The sequence below is a fragment of the Onychomys torridus genome, chromosome 4 (assembly GCF_903995425.1).
Source record: "Onychomys torridus chromosome 4, mOncTor1.1, whole genome shotgun sequence".
NCBI lineage: Eukaryota > Metazoa > Chordata > Mammalia > Rodentia > Cricetidae > Onychomys > Onychomys torridus.
This window is the reverse complement of record NC_050446.1, coordinates 57,488,198-57,509,626: the sequence shown is the minus strand read 5'-3', so window position 1 is coordinate 57,509,626 and position 21,429 is coordinate 57,488,198. Positions and strand designations below refer to the sequence as shown.

At 37.7% G+C, this 21,429-nt stretch overlaps 1 protein-coding gene across 4 annotated transcripts in view; it reads left to right on the top strand.

Moving 5' to 3' along the window:
• Positions 1–21,429, top strand: part of Nckap1 (NCK associated protein 1) — an 82,763-nt gene that overhangs the window by 48,508 nt on the left and 12,826 nt on the right. For all 4 annotated transcript variants that reach the window (XM_036183122.1, XM_036183121.1, XM_036183120.1 and 1 more), the window contains 9 exons: positions 2,169–2,314; positions 3,958–4,090; positions 7,084–7,203; positions 11,519–11,658; positions 12,968–13,099; positions 15,661–15,879; positions 16,244–16,374; positions 16,549–16,646; positions 18,456–18,549. In XM_036183122.1, coding sequence (XP_036039015.1) covers positions 2,169–2,314; positions 3,958–4,090; positions 7,084–7,203; positions 11,519–11,658; positions 12,968–13,099; positions 15,661–15,879; positions 16,244–16,374; positions 16,549–16,646; positions 18,456–18,549 — 1,213 coding nt within the window. The remainder of the gene's footprint in view (positions 1–2,168; positions 2,315–3,957; positions 4,091–7,083; positions 7,204–11,518; positions 11,659–12,967; positions 13,100–15,660; positions 15,880–16,243; positions 16,375–16,548; positions 16,647–18,455; positions 18,550–21,429) is intronic.

Genomic DNA, 21,429 nt, shown 5'->3' with positions numbered 1-21,429 from the left:
CCTTAGGCACTTAGACATCTTCAATTCCTGTCTTTCCTTTATTTGGATTGGATTGTTCCTGTCTTCAAAATGGTGTAGGGACACACTTCTCCTTCCACTGTTATCAGAAGTATGTTTTCAGCCATTTCCCTTGGCACTGTTTCTTCTGAACCTATTTTCACAATGTTATTTAAATTCTGAGCAGTTTTTGTTTTTGTTTTTCGTTTGTTTGGTTTTTTCAAGACAAGGTTTCTCTGTGTAGTTTTGGAGCCTGTCCTGGATCTTGCTCTGTAGACCAGGCTGGCCTTGAATTTACAGTGATCCTCCTGGCTCTGCCTCCCTAGTGCTGTGATTAAAGGCGTGTGCCACCACCGTCCGGCAAATTCTGAGCTTTGTAAGTAGGCATTAGTTAATGGAAATCTTTATTAAAGTCATGCTACAGTTGACTCCTTTAAAATAGATTAAAGGTGAATAAATACAATTATGCTTTTTTATATAAGTATTTACATCAGAAAATTGACATGTGTGTTTCTTATTCCCTCCACACTAGTAAAAAAACACTAAGACATAAAGAACTGCGTTTTATTGGTGAAATTATTAAGGCCACTCCACATAGTTAAAAGGGAGGTTTATTTTGTGGGGTAACTTACAAATGAAGGGGTAGGTTGCAGGGTCTGGCAAAGGTATAGCGCAGTCTGGCGGTGTTCTCTGGAGAACTCTGCTCGGTCTACCTCCAGTGTCCAGGGTCCCTGAACCAAGAGAGAGCCCTCCTCTTGATCCTCGGTCTTCCGCTCCCTCCTCTGCCCTGCCTTGTGGGCGTGATCATTACCGAAGCCTCAATGGGGGTTGGAACTTCCAGGCCAATGCTGGGATGGCTATCCACTACAGCGTTTTCTCACTTGTTATTAGTGAATGGTAATGTCGTCTACCTGAAGGCCTCTTGCCATTGTAAGAGTAAAGATTTGATTTTTATCTTGCTTATAAAACAGAACTCCATTTCCTGTCATTCCTTGGTTGATAGGATATGGAACTCCCAAGAGACCAAGTACTTGATTTTTCCAGCATGCATGTCAGTATGTGTGCATCATTTTCTTCTTGTCTCTGGGTCCTACAAGAATAGGTTAGGGCTTTGCAGATGAATGCCTTGTGTACAGCAGATTACGTTGCAGCTAAGGGATCCTGAGCTTGAGGAACTCTCTGTTCTCTTAACAGTACACATGCTGCTCATTGTTTCCATGAAAACATTGCCTCATCTTTCAAATTTGATTGCCATACATCTATAGTCTGGGTCTTGAGTCTTTTTCATATTTAACAAATAGTAGGAGTACATGAGACCCATCAAGAAGTGCCCCTAACAGCCAGAACTGTCATCAGCATCTGGAATTCTGTTGCCTAGCACATACAGTCATTTCCCACAGTGAATTATTTGAGTGCCTGTCACTGTAGACCAAGCCATCATAACTGTCTGATATGTTGTCACCATGTTCTTCTAATAGGCTTCGGCCTCTGTTTTTGCTGTTTGCACCCAGTTTCCTGCTCCTTCCATATGGAGCTAACGTTCTTAAATAAACTGGCCATGAGTGGTTCACCCAAGGTTTGGAATCCTTTAGTGTGGTACATAACCTGGTTGAATCTCATCTTCACCACTTGTTTTCTTTTGTTTTCATTCTAACTCTGGTACCGTGACCTATATTTATCTGTAAGCACCTCTCCTTTACTGTCTGTTCTTTTTCAGTATCCATTATTCACAGACAGGATTCTATCTAATATATGATTTGGTATCCAAGTCATGGGATTTCTTCCTCTACAACTTGCTTGAGAATGTTAGTTAAGTCTTAACTTTCTTTGTCCAGTTCATTTTAATAGTTTACTTACTCGCATATATTTGTAGAAGCCATCAAATTAGTTTAGGCTATTACATTGTCCAGTTTTGTGTCTGTGTTCAGATGGTACAGGCCAGGGAAACACTTGGGAGTCAGTTCTTTCTTCTACTTTGTAGGTTCAAGGGGTTGAACTAGATCATTTGGCTCATCCACAAATAGGCCCACCTGCTGAAACAATTGTAGAAAATGATGTTACTGGTACAGTTTTAATGTTTTTCAATAATGGACTTTCCCCCCATTTTATTATGATAAGATTTGAGTTATGAGTCTTTCCCTAAACTGCTGTTTGTTGTTCACCTGTTACAGGCATACACTAGTGTCTCCAAAGCTTCACTTAGCCTTGCAGATCACAGAGAACTTGGAAAGATGATGAATACAATAATATTTCATACAAAAATGGTAGATTCCTTGGTGGAAATGTTGGTAGAAACATCAGATCTCTCCATATTTTGGTATGTCATAATCTTTAAATCTAAACTGGTAATGTTTATTATCTGAAGCTGCTTGATTGTTTCTTTGTTAGTACAGTTCTTAAGATAGTTCAGTGTTGGACTCTTAAGAGAACAATAGACTTTTATAAAGACTTTGTAACAAGCTGGGGGCTGGTGACTCACACCTTTAATCCCAGTAGTAGGGAAGCAGAGGTAGATAGATCTCTTAAGTTCAAGGCCAGCCTGGTCTACTGAGTGAGTTCCCAGACAGCCAGAGCTACACAGAGAAGCCCTGTCTTCTTTGTAACAAAAAGAAGCTTATCAAATTGAGATTTTTATGTCTGTTTTTTGTTACTCTTAAGAGAAACTGTTCATGGTATGAAATGTCTTTCTTTCATTTTGTTAGAAGATGTGACTCTCACGTTAAGGGCTCTTTCACATATTTATTCTGAGTGTAAATATGTTGTGGATAAATCAAGGAGAGCAAATGTTGGAACTTCATGCCTATAGTGTTAGACAATTGAGTCACAGAAGTGTGCTGGCTGCTCCCTGCATTATTAAGCACAGTCTCTCATATCACACTTAGTACTGTCATTCACTTTTCTCTCCAGAAACTTACTTCTTAAAGGGAGGTTATGTTATTGTCTCCTTTTTTGTCTAAAATACTAAGTGTTTAAGAAATGTTGGAATGAATGAGTGAACTAGGTCATGGTCAAATTCTAGTACTGTCACTCTGTAGCTGTGTGGTGCTGACTGTTTCCTGCTTCTTGGCCTTTTAGAAGGGTGAATTGGAACACCGTATATGCCTCCTTACTTCTAAAGTACCGAGATATCTAAATGGATAGTAGTAGTGGTGTCAAGGTGTCGCATGGGGATGATTGTCAAAAGCTTTTTGATTTTAGTCGTTTGTTAGGATAGCTTTTATTACTAGTGCTGGGGAAGAAATCACCAGGATTGAAGGCCTACTTCTCAAAGGAACACATCAATCCATTCTGTTTTGGGGTCTAGAGCCCTGTATGGTAGCTACATTTACGAGAATTTTAAGATTATTTGGACCCTCTATTACTGTCTGACCCAAAGCCTATCCTAGAAAGAGGATGAAACTTTTTTTTTGTTTATTTTTTAGCCCTTGAAAGGTTCTTATTGTAAAAGAATGTAATTAGAAACTTCTTCCTTTGTTTTTTAGAGATAAAAGCACTTTGTATAATATTTAAATTTTGTAATTGTGTCAATCATATTTGGTTAACTTTATCCGTATTTTAAAAATTGCTGGCATATGATTATTTAGCTAGCAATATTTTTCTCAATGATACTTAAAATAATAATGGTCCTTAAAATTGATAATTTCTTAGCTATAATAAAATTTGAAGATAAAGAGTTTTAAATGCGTGTATTCATATTCTATAGATACTGCAAATTACCTGTTGAAATTTTTGTTTAAAATGTTTTGATGTTATTGAAAGAGTATTGCTCTGAATGAATTATTGATATGTGGAGGGTACTTTGGGGGGAATATTCTTAATATTCCTCAAATAAATGATCACAGTTGGTAACCTTTACTCACTTGAGTTTGAATTAACCAGCCGTTGGGCACCTTATCATTTTCTGTTTGCATATAAGCTGTTAGTGTTGCTGTTTGATGCCTTCGCTGTCTCTCCTAACAGTTTTTACAGCCGTGCTTTTGAGAAGATGTTTCAGCAGTGCTTGGAGTTACCCTCTCAGTCAAGATACTCAATAGCATTTCCTCTCCTCTGTACTCACTTCATGAGCTGCACACATGAGCTGTGTCCCGAAGAGGTAACTTCAAGACAGCGCTGTGGTTTACACACTAAAACTAGTCCGTGGGTAGCCAGCCAGATGTTTAAAAAGACTCAATTACTTAATTTTTGTTCTCACCCAAGCCTCTTTATGTAGATAAAAAAATACTTGAATAAATACATGATAAAACAGTGATCAGGGAGATGTATGATAGAAGCATGGCCACTAAGAATATATGTGGCTGAATAAACATTCATGTATATTAGTCTTTTGCCTTTTAGAATAACTGATATGACTGGTATTACTGTTTATAGATTCAATAATTCAATTGAATGTTGAATTTAATAATTAAATTTCTGTACTTTTCACTTTAACACTGAAAGGACTTGAAAATTGAATTTATGGATTACTGATTCATTAACATCATGGATATGTTAGACAAAACTCAGGTTTGCTGACACTTGTGAGGCAGATATAAACACACAGCTCCTGAGGACAGCTAGTTAGTAATTTTGGAGATCCTAAGTATCTGTCAAAAATATGCTGGGTATCAAAAGGAGAGTTTTAGCTTGAAGAACTAATTTTCACTGGTCTGTTACAATGCATGGTGACACCGGGCATGGTGGTAATCCCAGCACTCAGGAGGCTCTGGCAGGAAGGTGGCAAGTTCAGAGCTAGCCTGAGCAACCTAGAGAGACCATCTCAGAAAAGAGTGATGATATTTTAACTGGCTAAAAAGAATAGAATTTTAACATTCTTCCTACAGAAGTCAAGTTGGTGAAATGATCCAATCTTTCTACGGTGTACACACAGATCATAATGTCAGGATGCTGGGAGTCATTAGTGTGGTAGAGTGCTTGCTGGGTGTTCACAAGGCCCTGGGTTTATCCCCAGAATAAAAGAAAACCATAAATAAATAAAACATTACACTGTCTCTCCAATGATGCACTTATGTTTGACAACCAGTACGGAAATAAAATGAAAAGATGTTTTCTCTGGTCCTTAAAAAAATTATTTTACAAGTATGGCAAGACTATACATTAAAATTGAGTAATGTATGTCTTTGTAACTTAGTGTTTACTCTCTTTTCTTAGAACTGCAGAATATGTTGAAAAGAAACTTGAGGTAGCATATCTCTAGCTTGTGAGTATTCCATGGGAAGAGGACTTTGAGACAGAGATGAGGTCACAGGAAGCTTTTTGGGAACTGAAAGAAAGACTTGTGTGATATGTTAAGAGACCCAGCAGAGTCTGTTGGCCCAAACCTATAATCTCCACTACTTCTGAGGTTGAGGCAGGGGGATTGCATGCTTAAGGCCAGGCTAGGCAACTTATGAGATCCTGTCTCAAAGTAAAGAAGGGAAATGAAGGTTGGAGATATAGTTTATTTGTAGAGTGCTTACCCAGTTAAACTGTACCTAGCTCTTGGTTCAAGCCACAGTACCCCCCCCCCACACACACACATACACACATACACATACAAATTGACCAGTATTGAATTATGTTTGGCTACAGTCTCTTTTGTTTGGATTCCTATTAAAGTTTAATAGGTCACTTAAAATAAAATTTAAGGTTGATAGACTCAAGAATGATTATTTTATGGGTCAAATATTTGTATGTTGTATACCATTATTTCAACAACATAGACTTTCTGTATGTTACATAAATGTGGAAGACAGAGAAAAATTTTTTTTTAATTTCTCTGTAAAGTATCTCATGTATAATGGAGAATTTATGCCTTCATATACTAAACATTCTAGTTTTTTGTTTGTTTGTTTTTGAGACAGTTTCTTTGTGTATCCCTGGCTCTCCTGGAACTCATTCGTAAAATGGGCTGTTTTGAAGATGTTCAGAAAGCAACTCATTTTGTTTAGTTTTTAGTTTTTCGAGACAAGTTTCTTTGTGTAGCCCTAGCTGTCTTGGAACTCGAACTCTCTGTAGATCACATTGGCCTTGAACTCAAAGATCCACCTGTTTTTGCTGTGTTGGGATTAAAGGCATGTGCCACCACCTCCCGGCTCTAATTATTTTTAACAAAATCTCACCAAATAGCTACAATCCACCAGAACTAAACAAATACAGACTTCTCTAGAGATAAGTAGGTTGTCTCTTACATATTTAGATAAAGTTCTATATACATACAGATGTGTTAATAATATCCTGAAATAAAGTACAGCCTACCCCCCCCACCCCCGCTGTGTTCAAAGAATGCATGTTCAGTTTTGTTTTTCCTCCCTTCCCCATCCCCAGGAAGCAGGAAGAGAGGAGATAAGTTCAGGAATTTTAAATGTCTTAGTTATTTTCCCAACTTGATTTCTAATACTTTCATTTATCTACTTGAGCTCTTGCTTATTTATTACAGAACTATGTCAGAATGTATGTATAAGATGTAAATATTAAAGAGATGGCTCAGAGGTTAAGAGCACTGACTGCTCTTCCAGAGGTCCTTAGTTCAATTCCCAGCACCCACATGGTGGCTCACAACCATCTGTAGTGAGATCTGGCGCCCTCTTCTGTATACATAATAAATAAATAAATCTTAAAAAAAAGTTATAAATATTAAAGAGTTAAGATTAGAAAACTCTGACTTAACTATGCTCATGTACATTGTGTGCTTTATTTTTAGATACTGAATATTTAGATTTTGAACTTGGTGAATTTGAATGATGAAATACATAGTGCATTACCTTTCTTTCTGAGGTAGAGTCTCAGTCTTGTGATCCTTCTGCCTCAGTTTCCCTAGTGCTCGGATTATAAATGTGTGCTACCATGCCTGGCTAAAACATAGTTTTATGCTTTACAAATAGTGATCTTTGAGGATTTTGCTCAATCATAATTTTCTTACATTGTCAATGTTACAAAATACATATTATTTTATGTGAACAGTTTAATTTCTGTAATAGAGAAAGCAATACATATATACTTCTCCACCCTTTACAGTAGAATAGGACTTTAACTGAATTTTCACGCTTAAAGTATTTTGTTCAGATGACTTTCTTGTGACCTGTGTTATTTCCATCCTCTGCCTACCAGCGCCATCACATTGGAGACCGCAGTCTTTCCCTCTGTAATATGTTCCTGGATGAGATGGCCAAACAAGCTCGGAACCTCATCACTGATATTTGCACAGAACAGTGTACTCTTAGTGACCAGGTAATCATTTTTTCCCAACAGATAGGAAATGTGTAAATGCAAGAAAATTAAGTCATTGGATGTTAATTTACTTTCCTTTTTAAAATTCTCTGACTCTCAAAAAAGCTCAGTTATTGCCTCTTGTTGGGGACTCCATTCATAGAACTTTTCAAGACACACGCATTGTCTACTTAATTTGATTTTTGTGACGTTAGTACTTGGTTACATTATTCTTTGATGACCGCAAAATGCTCTTTCATTTCTCGTGTATGTAGTGGTTGTGGTACATTTCCATAGATTTTTCTTATCTGCTTCTACTCAGTGGTATGACTTTAAAGGAAAGCAACAAAACACTTGGCTGTTTCCCTTTGTTTCCTAAATGACTAGTAAATTAGTTTATACTATAGTGGGTTCCTGGAAGTTACCGTGTTTGATAATTTTTTAATTCACTATATTTCTGTACTGAAAGTCAGATTGGCCCGTTTTTGGCCAGTGGCAACCTATAGAGTACCTAAGAGCCTTCTTGCTTTCTTGCAAGATAAGACCTAGGATAGTACATGCATCCCCACCTGTGTATTATGTATAAGGGCCTCAGTTCAATCCCCATTGCCAGAATAAACAAATGAGTTCATTTAAAAGTACCAACATCATCTTGTGTATATTTATACTTAGACAACTTCTCTTAGTTTCTTTCAGTGGGGACATATCAAGCTCCAGTTTGGACATGAGGGTGCTTCCTGGTCTTATTTAGGTCTCATGAGACCTACTCATTCATCGTCACACACAGGGTCCATAATGCCACCATTTCAAATTCTGGACTACAGCATTGCTGTCTTCTCTTACTTGACATCTATGTTGTTTTTCCACATTGAGAATTTCAGTTTCTAAAATACAGAAGATGGAAGAATTATAAGTTCCCATGATTAAAAATTTATTTTTTCAAACATGCACAGAACAGTTCCATAGTAATAATATTAATTTTTTTTTACCACAGATATATAATCACTGACAGAAATTTATTAGTTTTTTTGCGTATGTTTCTGGCACTAACCCTGTTGGTGAAGATGTAATGACATCAAGCTTATGAGTATTGCATGCTCTGCTCTGTTGATGTTCACTTTCATGCGCTTAGACCACTCTTCTCTGAAAACGTATTGATGCTCCAGCTCTACTTGGTGTTTATCTCTTTGGTGGTTTTATTTATGCACTTATTGCTAGAGTTCACTTTCTAGTTTCAACAATCTTTTGTTGATTCTTTTGGGAGGGTTTGGTTTTGGTTTTGGAGATTATAATATAATTACAACATTTCTTCGTTCTCTTTCCTCTCTTGAAACCCTCCTATATATCTCTCCTTCTCTTTTAAGTTCATGGCCTCTTCTTTCATTAATTGTTATTGCATGCAAGCACATACATGCACACTCACACGTTCCTAACTGTAACCTGCTCAGTCCATATGTTACTTATATGTATGTTTTCAGGGCTGACCAACACTGGCACTGGACAACAAATTGGTGTGCTCTCCACTGAGGAGGATACCCCCCCTACCCCCCAGTTTTCCTCAGTTTCCTATAGTTCTTTGTGTAGGGTTGAAGACTTGTGGACTTTTCCCTGTCCACCTTGGCAGGTTTGTTTGGTGTCATCCTTGTTCAGCTCACATTTGGAAAATCATGTTTCTAAGGCTTTTGGGGCAGAACTTCTGGTGTACTGGAGATACAATCTCACAGCAAACTCCCTGCTCCTCTGGCTCTTAAAATCTTTCTGCCTCTCTTTTGCAGTGTGCCCTGAGCATTAGGTAAAGGAGTGTTTTGTAAATATATCCACTGGGACTGGGCTCCACAAGTCTGCATTTTGGTTGTGGTTTTCTGTAGTGGTCTGCATGTGTTGAAAAGAGAAATTTCCTTGATGAGGGATGAAGATGACACCAATCTTTGGGACAGATGTTTATAGATTGTTGTAAGGGATTATGCTGGCTTAATAAATTAGTGTTGGAGATGCTCCTCCAACATCCATGACTTCACTAGCACTGAGTAGTTATCTAGGTTTCCAATACTAGACATGGTATCCCACTTGCTGAGTGGGTGGTAAGTCCAATTGCCGAGCTGTTGGTCATCACCAAGGTATATACACCATGACTGCGCCTTTAGGGCTATCTCTTCTCCATGCTGGTTTGTGGTGTGGTTCATGGGTATCTTAGCTGGGTAGGACTGTTGGTTGCCTCCCTCATTTGGAAGCTTGAATAATGCCCTTCTGGTATAGTCCTCAGGGAGGTGACATTCAGGTTAGTTCTAGCTCAGGGGTCTCTGGGTTGTTTCTTAAGTGTATGGTGTCTTCAGCAGTACACCTCCCATCTCTGGATTGCAACCACAGGACAATAGCAATAGCCTGTATGTTTTGAGAGTCTCTTGGATGGCCTCAGTTGTTGGTTTTTTTAAATTAAATTATGTCTCATTATTATCCTCTTTAAGATATTATATAATGTATTTTTTAAACTTGTGTTTTTTTCAGTCTGTTATTCATCTATGAAATTTTTTTGTTGGTTTTTTTTTTGTTTTATTTTTATTTAATTTTATATCCTGGGTTTGCTTTTTCCTTGTACATTGATTATCTATAGAAGTAATCTTTTAAAAATTTATCAGTCATTTTTCTTACATCAACCTTTGCGTGGAATTAAAACTTGGTATTATTTCTTACTTTCTTATGCAGTTTATTGTCTTGGATTAGTGAAAGGAGTTAGCAGCCAGATGGTTTTTCTTACTTTCACACATTTTGCTGTTCCCACTTGACCTTAACAAATATGGCTGCTTGCTGTTCAGTGTTCCTGACATTGACCTATGTCCTCTCTTTCTTTTACCTCTTTAATTCTTACCTTGTACAATTTGATTTTATTCCCAGAAGGTTCTGCTCAACATGGGGCACTGTCGTGGCAGAGCTTGGACTTTCATGTTGAGAGTTAGACTTGAAATACTTCAGGACATTTGTAGGGCCCTTAGGGTCTCAGATTCCCTATTTGCTCTGTCTGTTCCCAAGGGGACACTGAGCTTCAGATTCCTCTAGGTTTATTGGGGTGGAATTTTGGATGTTAGAGATTTGATTTTACGGTCGTGATTGTTGATAGGTTCAGGTTTGTACTGCAGCAAGTTTTTTGTGATTTAGACTTAAGATCTGGCTTTTAATTTGTAACAATAAGCTGATTAAACATTTCATTTTTCCTCTTTTCTAAAAGAAGATACTCCATGACAACATACATTTCTCCTCACACGTTCCCATGTCTTTAGTTAGTTACTGCACATATTTAATAACTAAATTGCTTTCAGGCCATCGCTGGCCAGCAGAGAGGTGTGAGCCACATGTGTATTTTAAATGTTCCTAGTAACCATGTTAAAAATATAAAAAAAGAAATAAGCAAAGCTAACTAGTTTTACTTTTTGTGATATATCTAAATTTTTCATCATTTTAGCATCTAATCATAAAATGTTTTGTACTTTGTACTAAATCTTTAAAATCTGATGTTTTTTACTTGTTGGGTATTAATTGGATAGGCACGTTTTGAGGATACAAGTGGCATAAGGCAACTCTGTTCTACAGTGCAGCCCTCATCCACTTTCTCATTTCTTTTTGCTTGATGTTATCTGTCAAACTAAATTATTACTAGTTGGACTTGAGTTTTGTAATAGTGGTGTTAGCATTGTACTAGGTAGAAACACCCCCCCCCGCCCCCCCGCCCCCGTATATCTAGATTACTAAATCTTTCTCAAATCTGGATTTTTTTTTTTTAATCTGTCTTGTCTTATTTTATACCCTTTCTCCACAGCTTGTTTGGTTGTCTTTGTTTAATTTTTTTCTTGTTTTAAATGTTTCTTCAGTCAGTGTTAGAGTTAGCCTTAGGAAATATCCTTTCATATTGTGGCTCCGTTTGTAAGTACTGCCACTGTGTTCAGGATTGCTTGCAATGTAAAGACCTCACCTCTGGCTTCATTCTCAGGACCCTCTTGACAGCTGAAACCAGTACTTTACTTTGCACTTTGTGCCCACTACATAGTATGCCAACTAGATCCTGCACAGATTTTGTTTCTTTTTTATAGGCCATCCCATAATTGTAGTGACTGTTATATCTCACCCCGTACTTGCCTTGTATGTTTTTATTTATCTTTTGAATAATAACTTGATACTTTAATAGGTTTCTACTTTTTCCCATGCTTTGTAGGCCTTGTGAGTTAGATATTCCCTACATTTCTGTTCTGCTTGTTGGTTCAGACTCAGCTAAGGTGTCCTGCACTGGTTTATTCATCCTGATAAATCAGTGCAACAGTATAATACCATTCTTACTCAATTTCAGTTACTGCCTAAGCATTGTGCCAAAACCATCAGTCAGGCAGTGAATAAGAAGTCAAAAAAACAGACTGGCAAGAAAGGGGAACCCGAAAGGGAAAAACCGGGTGTTGAGAGCATGAGGAAGAACAGGCTGGTCGTGACCAAGTAAGCCTACTTTTATCGTATTTCTTTGTTTTGGTAAAGATTCTTTTCCTGTGGTATTAGAACTGAGACACTGGTAGGAACTAAATAGATTTTCTTTTCTAGCCCTTCCTAAGGAAAAAAATTGTAAATTTGGTTAGCTGTTAGTACTCTAAAATATAGACTTTTTTTTTTTTTTTTGAGACGGGGTTTCTCAGTGTAACAGCTCTAGCTGCCTTGGAAGTCATTTTGTAGACCAGAGTGGTCTCAAACTCAGAGATCCACCTGCCTCAGTCTCCCAAGTGCTGGGATTAAAGGCGTGCACCACCATCACCTGGCCTAAAATGTAGATTTTTTTTTAAAGGATACTTTTGCTGTTATTGTGACAGAATACCCAAGAGAAGCAATTTAGGGAGGAACAAGTTTGTTTTCACTTATGGTTTGAAGATGAAGTCCATCCTGGTGGAGGAGGTACAGAGGAGGCTGGAGTTTGAGCCCCGGTCACATGTGCCTGCAGCCAGGAAGTGGGGAGAGGAATGCCTGGTGCTCAGCTTCCTTTTGACTTTTTGGCCCCTGGGGTTCCTAGCCCGTGGAATGCCACTGCTCACAATTTGGTGGGCCCTCCTCCCACCCCTGGTAACTCAATCTAGAAACTCCTCACAGACATCCCCATGGGTTTATTTCCGAGGTGACTCTTGATCTGTCAAGATGACAGTCAGTATTAATTCTCACATATATAAGAGTTGTATTTGTCTTGATGGGCTGAACACTAAGGTCAAGAATCTGTCTCAGACTTTCTGAGTAGCAGTAGAAACGATCTTAATCTTTAACTTAAGTCAGGTAACTGAGACTTTTAGCGTTTGGTGATTCATTAGAATGTATCTGATACCATCATTTGAAAACACTGGATCATTTGTTAAGTTTTTGATTGTTGGGAAGGAAAGCATATGTGGTCAGTAATTGGGTGAATATTTTTTACTAGAATGTTCTACTTGTTCCTAAGATGAACAAGCCATTGCCACTTTATAAATGGCTCCATCTCCCATAATGGATCAGTACCATCAGGAGGAGGTTATGCGGTTGAGTGCAGAAAAAGCACCTCTTCCTGTGGTTGCTCAGTGTATTCATTAGTGCCTGAATGTAGAGAACACAGATTTTTTTTAAATATTGCCTACTTGAGTTACACCTAAACATTTTGAGCTTTCAGTTTAAGAATAAAGAGAAAAATCAAATTCTGCAGTATTCTCTGTAAGTCTTGTTATTTTTATAAAATGGATTTGGAATTGCTTATGATGAAGTATCATTTTAATTAATATTTATTACTGTTTTTTAGCCTTGATAAGTTGCACACTGCACTTTCGGAGTTATGCTTCTCTATAAATTATGTTCCAAACATGGTAGTGTGGGAGCACACCTTCACGCCGCGGGAGTATTTGACTTCTCACCTGGAAATACGCTTCACTAAGTAAGAGAGCACACAGACTCCTGTCATTGCTTCAGTTTAATGAACTGTGTTCATTGTCTAGTACCCGTCTGATAGGAGCTTTTATTAGACAGAGTGAGGTGAACTGGTGCAGTACAAATAGCAGTGGACTGAGAGCCATGTAGAGCAGTGACCTGAGACTTCCTGGGCAGTAGGTCCCTGACCCCACATAGCACCAGTTACTGACACTGCTAATGTCTGTAAGTTTCTTCCGGAGTTTTAGTTGTCTTACGCAGACGGTAGGTGATGTACTGACCTGTCTTCAGGCTTATGGAGGGCAAGTGGATAAGGCTGGCAGGTTACTAGGCTGCAGTCAGTAAAGAAAGAGCAGAGAAGGAATAAGAAAAGATGCGAGCTTTGACTGCCATTAGTGTCTAGTACTGCTTGGTCCGTGCACACCAAGCTGTCAGTTCTGAGAAGAGTTTGACAGGTAGTTGACTAGTACTGCATAAAGTAGGAAGAGTCTTTTCAGTTCTATGAATGGCACTTCAATCTTCTTAAAGTTCATTGTTAAGGGAGTGTTTATCACTTAATAATCTATAATCTTGAAAGTCTTAGTTGCTGAAAATTTTGCCAAAGGATTTTCAAAGTTTTATTGTCATTAATGAGTAATAGTTCTGTTGCTATATGCTTAACATTGAGGTAAGAAAATAGTATAACAATTATAACTTCAATTGGTATGGCAAGAATACTGCAACAAGAGAACGACATGGGACTGTATGAAAACAGGACTAAATGAGTATTGACTCATTATTTGGCTAGAGAAGCAGCTGGTGTTGAGAACTGCCTTTTGTTCCCTTTATCAAATCAGAGAGACTGAGAGTAAAACTCTAGTATTTAGACCCAAGGGGCATTATACCTGTTACTTATCATTCTCAGCTGGGTGGATGGCAGACTCCTGAGTAGAATCATTCGGAGACTCAATTTTCAGACCCTGTGTTTTCTTTTTATAAATAGTTTGGTTTGCAATCTGTAGACATACAAATGTTTTCTTTTTCCTGAACCTCTGTGTAGTGGTCAGGATCAAAACAAGGGAGCAACTTGCTTTGTGTTTGTTTTGTTTTGTTTATTTAGTTCAAATCTTAGTACTTAGGTGCTGTATACTAAGAATAGCAGTTTTCAGCTTGAGTTGATTTATCTGGGCGTAGTCCTAGCCATGAGTTTGTTTTGTCTGCTGTTTCAAAAATGGATCTTTACAAATACAAGTCTAAAATGTTGGCACATCTGATGCTTAAGGGGGCTTCTTAAAAAAGAGAGTAGGGACTGGCAGCATGGTTCAGGTGAAGGTGCTTGCTGCCAAGCAAGCAGACACTAGGCAGGAGAGAACTGACTACAGCATTGTGCTCTTACCTCCACATGTGTATCATAACATGTATGAGCATACACACACACTCACACCTATGTAAATAAATGTAATTTAAATTTAAAGAAAATTTCAAGGGAATAGGAGGGACTAATGCAGAAAAAGATCACTTAGAGAAGTGGCTTAGTTAGGGTTTCTATTGCTGTGAAGAGACACCATGACCACAGCAACTCTTATAAAGGAAAAACATTTAATTGGTGTAGCTTACATTTTCAGAGGTTTACTCCATTATCATGGTGTGTGACATGGTAGCATGTAGGCAGACATGGTGCTGGAGAAGGAGCTGGAAGTCCTACATCTTAACCTGTGGCTAACAGGAAGTAGTCTGTAGCTTGAGCATATATGAGACCTCAAAGCCCACCCCCACAGTGTCACACTTCCTCAACAAGGCCACATCTCCTGATAGTGCCACTCCCTATGATCTTATGGGGGCAGTTACATTCAAGCTACCAAAAGAAATATTTTCAGATTGGTGTTCCTTTTTAGCTTATATGTACAAGGGGAATAAAGATGAGTTTTAATGTGCTGTTTCATTGTCATCTTGTTTTAACTGTTTGGCAGTTTGTTGCAAATTAACATTATGTCAGGCAGATATTTATGGATAAGTGCTCATTCATGTTGTCAGCTTTAGGTGTAGGACATATACCTCCATAAATGCTTAATTAAACTATTTCTGTAGTTATATGTTTACATTTCTTCTTAGGTGTTTGGAAACATTTTTTATTCTAGACAGACCACCTCCAGACAGTAACTTTTTTAGTTATGCTTTGAACCTTAGTTTATTTTGTTTATGAAATGTTAGTAATGATAACTATATAGTCATATTATTAAATATTGAGATTGTAGTTCATTCTCATAAAATACAGAAAGCTTCAAGCAGCAGTACCATGCAAATTTAAGCTATTGGTTAAAAAACTCATCATCCTTGCTATATTAATGCAGTTTTTAAAGTCCTTTTTATGTTTAATCCTTGTCATTAATTTACATTCTCAGAATGTTTTTTAATTATTTTTATTCCCAACTCATTATTTTTATCTTATTAAGATAATGACAGTAATAGTTTCATGGCTTTCTTTTAAAAATCTTTAAAAATGTTATTGCTCATGTGATATTAGATGTTAGCAGATTGCATAGATGGTTTACGTAAGTGGGAAAATCTTACCTCCTTTCTTATCTCCAGGTCAATTGTTGGAATGACTATGTATAATCAAGCTACACAAGAAATTGCAAAACCATCCGAGCTTCTAACAAGTGTAAGAGCGTACATGACTGTACTCCAGTCCATAGAGAACTATGTGCAGATCGATATCACCAGAGTATTTAATAATGTCCTTCTTCAGCAAACACAGCACTTAGACAGTCATGGGGAGCCAACCATTACAAGTCTGTACACAAATTGGTAAGGAACACATTTAGAAATTTGAATGATGGAAAGTTTTGTTTTGTAATGAACTCCTTAGGAAAATCATTTTATGATTAAGTGCTTATATATGAATGTGTGTGTACTGTGTGTATGACTGGTGCCCTTAGGGGCTAGAAAAGATTATCTGACCCCCGGAACTGGAGTCAGCCGGTTGTGTACCAGCACATGGTGCTGTGAACCAAACCCAGGCCTTCTGGAAGAAGAGCTCTTCTTACCCTCTGAGCCATCTCTCCAGCATCATGTTCTCATATATTTTATCAGTTGACTTGACACTTATATATAGGGATGTAAACTTTGAACAAACCTTTTCTTCTGATTATAAATTTACTTTTCTTTTTAGGTACTTAGAAACTTTACTAAGACAAGTCAGCAATGGCCATATAGCTTATTTTCCTGCAATGAAAGCATTTGTGAATTTACCCACAGAAAATGAATTAACATTCAACGCAGAGGAATATTCTGACATATCAGGTGAATATTATATACTAATGAAGAAAACCTGATTGTTTTACATGATAACTTGATTTGGCTTGGTTGTTTTGGCTATTAATATTTAGTTTGTAAGATGGGGTAGTGCAGTATGTCAGTGTTTCTCGTAATATATTTGCTCTGTCAAGAAACTGAAATTAATTCATTTCCTTTCAGAAATGAGATCATTATCAGAGCTCCTAGGCCCATATGGGATGAAGTTCCTAAGTGAGAGTCTTATGTGGCATATTTCATCACAAGTTGCTGAACTTAAGGTATGTCAACCCATCTTGCTGTCCTTGTTTGTAGTGTTGGGGTTTGAACCTATGAACTCACATGTGTTGGCAAGTGCTCTACCACTGTTCTACATCTCCAACCCTTTTCTCATTTTTTTATTTTGAAACAGAGTCTTAGTAAATTTCCCATGCAGGCCTCAAACCTCCTTTACCAGCCTCCCAAATAGCTAGTATTCTAAATGTAGGCTGCCAAACCTGGCTTTATTCACTTTTTAAACAGTAATTTTTGTAAAATATTTCAAGAATGTGAGAAAACCTTGAATTTTAAATTAACCTAACATGAAAGTACCAACATGTAAATAAAATTAAAGCCTCTGGTATTTTCGCTTAGTTACACTCGAGAAAGCAAGAGACCTAAAATAAGGTGAATTAACTTGCAAAAGGGACTGAGTTCAGGTTTCTCAGTATTCTTAGTCAAGCCTTAATTCTGTTACATAATGATGCTTTTATTTGATTATGTTGAAAATTTTAACTTAAGTTAAAATTGTTCCAGTTTATCATTTGAGTATATTGTTTTCCACATTTCCACAGGTTGTAACATGAGCATTATTAGGTTATTGGGCATGTTAGAGATTGAATGCAAGGCCTCTCACATGGTAGGCAAATGTTCTACTACTAGCCACATACCTGGTATTTTAGCTGTATTATTAAAATGTAGTGGTGAAATATCACAAACCAAAGCAAGTTGGGGAGGGAAGAGTTTATTTGGTTTATACTTCCATATTATAGTCAATCACTGAAGGAAATCAAGATAAGAATAATCTACCACTGAAAGAAATCAAGATAAGAACTCACGCAGGGCAGGAACCTGGAGGCAGGAGCTGATGCAGAGTCCATGGAGGGGTGTGCCTTTCTGGTTTGTTTCCCATGCTTTGTTCAGTCTGTTTTCTTTTCTTTTTGTTTATTTGTTTTTCAAGACAGGGTTTCTCTGTGTAGTTTTGGTGCCTGTCTTGGATCTCACTCTGTAGACCAGGCTGGCCTTGAACTCATAGAGATCCTCCTGGCTCTGCCTCCCTGGCTCTGCTGGGATTAAAGGCGTGCGCTGCCACCACCCGTCTTCAACCTGTTTTCTTACAGAACCCAGGAGCACCAGCTCAGGGATGGCACCGCCCACAATTGGCTGGATTTTCTCCATTCATCACTAATTAAGAAAATTCTGTGCAGCCAGATGTTATGGAAACATTTTCTGAATTGAGGTTCCCTCCTTTCAGATGACCTTAGCTTATGTCAGGTTGACATATAAAACTTGTCGGTACACCTAGCTTAGTGTGCTTTCTTTTATCTTAAATCCTTTAAGCTAGGTGAAAAATGTCTTTAGGCTGCATAGCGTTTAAATAAAAATAATAAAGGCAGCAACATTTTAAATGACCATTTTTATCATTTTAGGGTATGTCAGTGCTAAGATGAACTGTATCAAATAAGTACATATATGTATTTATAAAATGACTGTAGGTCTTGAGAGAATTTGAATTTGGGTCACTAAAACTTTTGGAACTTACCAGGCAAAAAAGGTATGTTTTAAAATACTGTTGTGTATATAAGCATATGATGGTCCTTATTCTTGATACTTACCTCTGCTTAATTTTCCTGACCTCTTCCTGAATTGGAAAAATATTAATCTTACGTAAACAATTTTGAGATTCCTTCATTAAAACCAAATTGTACAGTACAGGACATCTGGACTTGATGAATTCTGTCTCTTATTTCCCAGTTGTAAGTCACAGGCAAGTTCTTGTGTCATTGTCACAAGGTCTGTGCCTGACTTGGGCTCACTCTTCTTTCTTAAAGAAACTTGTGGTGGAGAACGTTGATGTGCTAACACAAATGAGGACCAGCTTTGACAAGCCAGACCAGATGGCTGCGCTCTTTAAAAGATTGTCATGTGAGTAACTCATGGTCCTTTTTATAAACATTTGAAAGATCTAACATGCAATATTTAATTTCTAGCAAAAATTTGTAACATAAATGCAAGCCGCAAATTACGCAAAGTGCTCATTAGCATATGAAGAGAACTAGAAAAAAGTTAGTCAATGGAACTTTTCAGTGTAGCTCTACTTCAGTTTTTTGTTTGTTTTTGGTCTTTTTTTTTCTGGGGGTTGGGGAGGCAGAGTCTTAACACAGGTTGGCCTTAAAGTCACAAAGGTCTGCCTGCCTCTGCTTTCTAAGTTGTTGGAATTAAAGACATGTACCACTACACTGGCTTTACTTGAGAAATGCTTGACTGTATTTTTAGTATGTGTTGATTATTAGCAAACATTGCTATTAATAAGTTCTTGAACCTATTAAATTTAATACAGTAAGTGTACATTAAGTAGACTACCAGATAATTAACTTGGGAGTCTATAACTTCCTAAAGTCTACTTCCCTGAAATGTGCAGATATGGGGTGAAGGCTGTGGAGTACACTACCAGGTGTCCTGTCCCTGGAGCCATGGCCACGGTCAGCATTCTGTCATCTCCACATCCCCATCTCTCTGTTGTCTTCCTTCTCCCCTGCTCTCGCACACCCCTTCCTGCCCCCACAGATTAGATTTCTGTCTGCCTTCTTTCACTTAGTACATTTCTTGGATTCACCTGTCTGTGTTATCCACTGAGATAATAATTTGTTCCCTTTTTTTGCTAATTAGTATTGTATTGCATGAAAACCCTGAGCCTGTCATTTACAGCTTAAAATTTTCTTTAAATATCTTCTTGAAATTGGTAGGCAGACATACTTTATTTATTATGGTAAAGGTGTTCCCAGCACTAAAAATTTAAGAAGTCCAAAATAAAGTTTATTTGTATTGGACAAAGGCAGAATGAGTTTATTACTCTCCAGAAATCTCACCAAAATTCCCAGGTTCCTCAGGGGTAGGGTGGGGAATCAGTGATAGTGCACATGCTTAACAAATGCAAGGCCATGGCTTCTGTTACTAGCATTAATATATCTAAACAGTATCAGTAATCTGAAACAATTAAAGCATGCAGCTGATGAACTTACCACCTGACATTTTCTTTTCAGATGCTTAGACATTCACTTTATTGCCTGTCTTCTGCTTTAAGACGCCAGTTAACTAATTGAACATAGTGCTACAGAGCACTAGAGATGGTCTTGTAGAGCACAGCAGTAGTTTCCAGGACTTAGAAAGGAAGCAGCAAGGGAGGGGATGATGGAGCTGTTTACTATAGAAGCGATGTTGGTAACAAATTCATGATAATTTCATAGAACTGGACACTGGCAGTGGGGAGTGAAGCTGAGTTTATCATGTGGTTGTTTTAAAAAGAAAAAAGATCAACTTGACAGTCTTACAAAGTAGAAGTAAATGGAAAATTTTTAACCTCTAATTTTTATTATTAGTTTTGCTATTTCTGTATTTTCTTTATTCTCCTTCATTGTTTTTGTTTCTCTCAGTTTTTGGAGTCAGCTGACCATGACCACCCTCCTACCTTACTGTACCTAGCTTTCCTAGTAATGTGTAGTTTTTTGATTGGATGTTGTCATTTGAAGTAGCTAATACACTGAGCTGTTTCATACCCTGATCCATAACTCTGCCTGTGCAGTTGAAACAAAATGGGACTTGTTTAAGTTTCAAAGGGAATTTGCAGACTTTTAAAATAAAATTTACTGTCCCATATCAAGATTCTGCATGATTGAATTTTATGTATAATAAGACTGGGGTTTGGTAAAACTAAAATTTAAACTGACTCTTTGTGACCTATATTTATAAAATTAGCCTTTAAATAAAATATATTAAGCCTATTTTGTGTTTTATTAGAAAAAGAAAAGATGTGCTTGAGAGAGGCAGATGTCTATTCTTTGGGGTGAAATGTTTCCAAAATGCTCTTGTCCTTGACCCCTCTTGAGCTTCCTTCACCCCATATCCAGAAAGGCAGAAGTTTAATTTAGAATGAGCAAGTCATTCTGTTAAAGAGATAAGGTATTATGCTTTATTAAAAGTGGCTCTGAATTGGGAGTCAATGTGGGACTTCTTTTTCATTTCACTATAAAGTTTCTGTAACACTCAGGCAAATCTCAAGGCGTCCCTGGTCCTTACTTTCTGTCCTCTGACAATCTCTTGGAGCCAGGCTGTCACCTGACTTCTCCTCTAGCTTTCTGCTGTGATTCTTCCTTCCAAAAATTTATTTCATTCACCTTTGCCCTCCTGTTACCCTGTCTAAAGCTACATGTTTCTGCAGAGCAGTATTGAAGATGGTGACTTCACTGGAAATGATTCTACAGTACTGTTGGAGTTTGGCTCTATGTTCCAGTGCTCCGTTCCATTGGTGGTCTTGTGTCAGTCACTAAACCCCAAGCTTCTCACTCTCCAGATCGCCCTCTCTTATTTCCCCTTTTATAAATTAGGGTTTATAACACAAATCTTAAGTGGTTTTTTTTAATAAAAAACAAACCTGGAGCTAGGTATTGGGGTAAATGATGGAAGATCAGAGAAGCAGAACAAGCCACAGCTACTTCACCTTGCCAATTCCTCAGATGATCCTGTTTCCTCAGACTAGAAGCCTCTGAGTCCTCATCCAACTAGATCTCAGCTGAACTGCTTCCCGAAAGCCTGAAAGCATAACCAGCTTTAGTTCCTGGTCCTCATGCCTTATATACCTTTCTGCTTTCTGCTATCAGTTCCTGGGATTAAAGGTGTAAGTCACTATGCCCAGCTGTTTCCAGTGTGGCTTTAAACTCACAGAGATCAAGATGGATCTCTGCCTCCCAAGTGATAGGATTAAAGGCGTGTGTGCCACCATTTTCTGGCCTCTGTATCTAGTGGCTT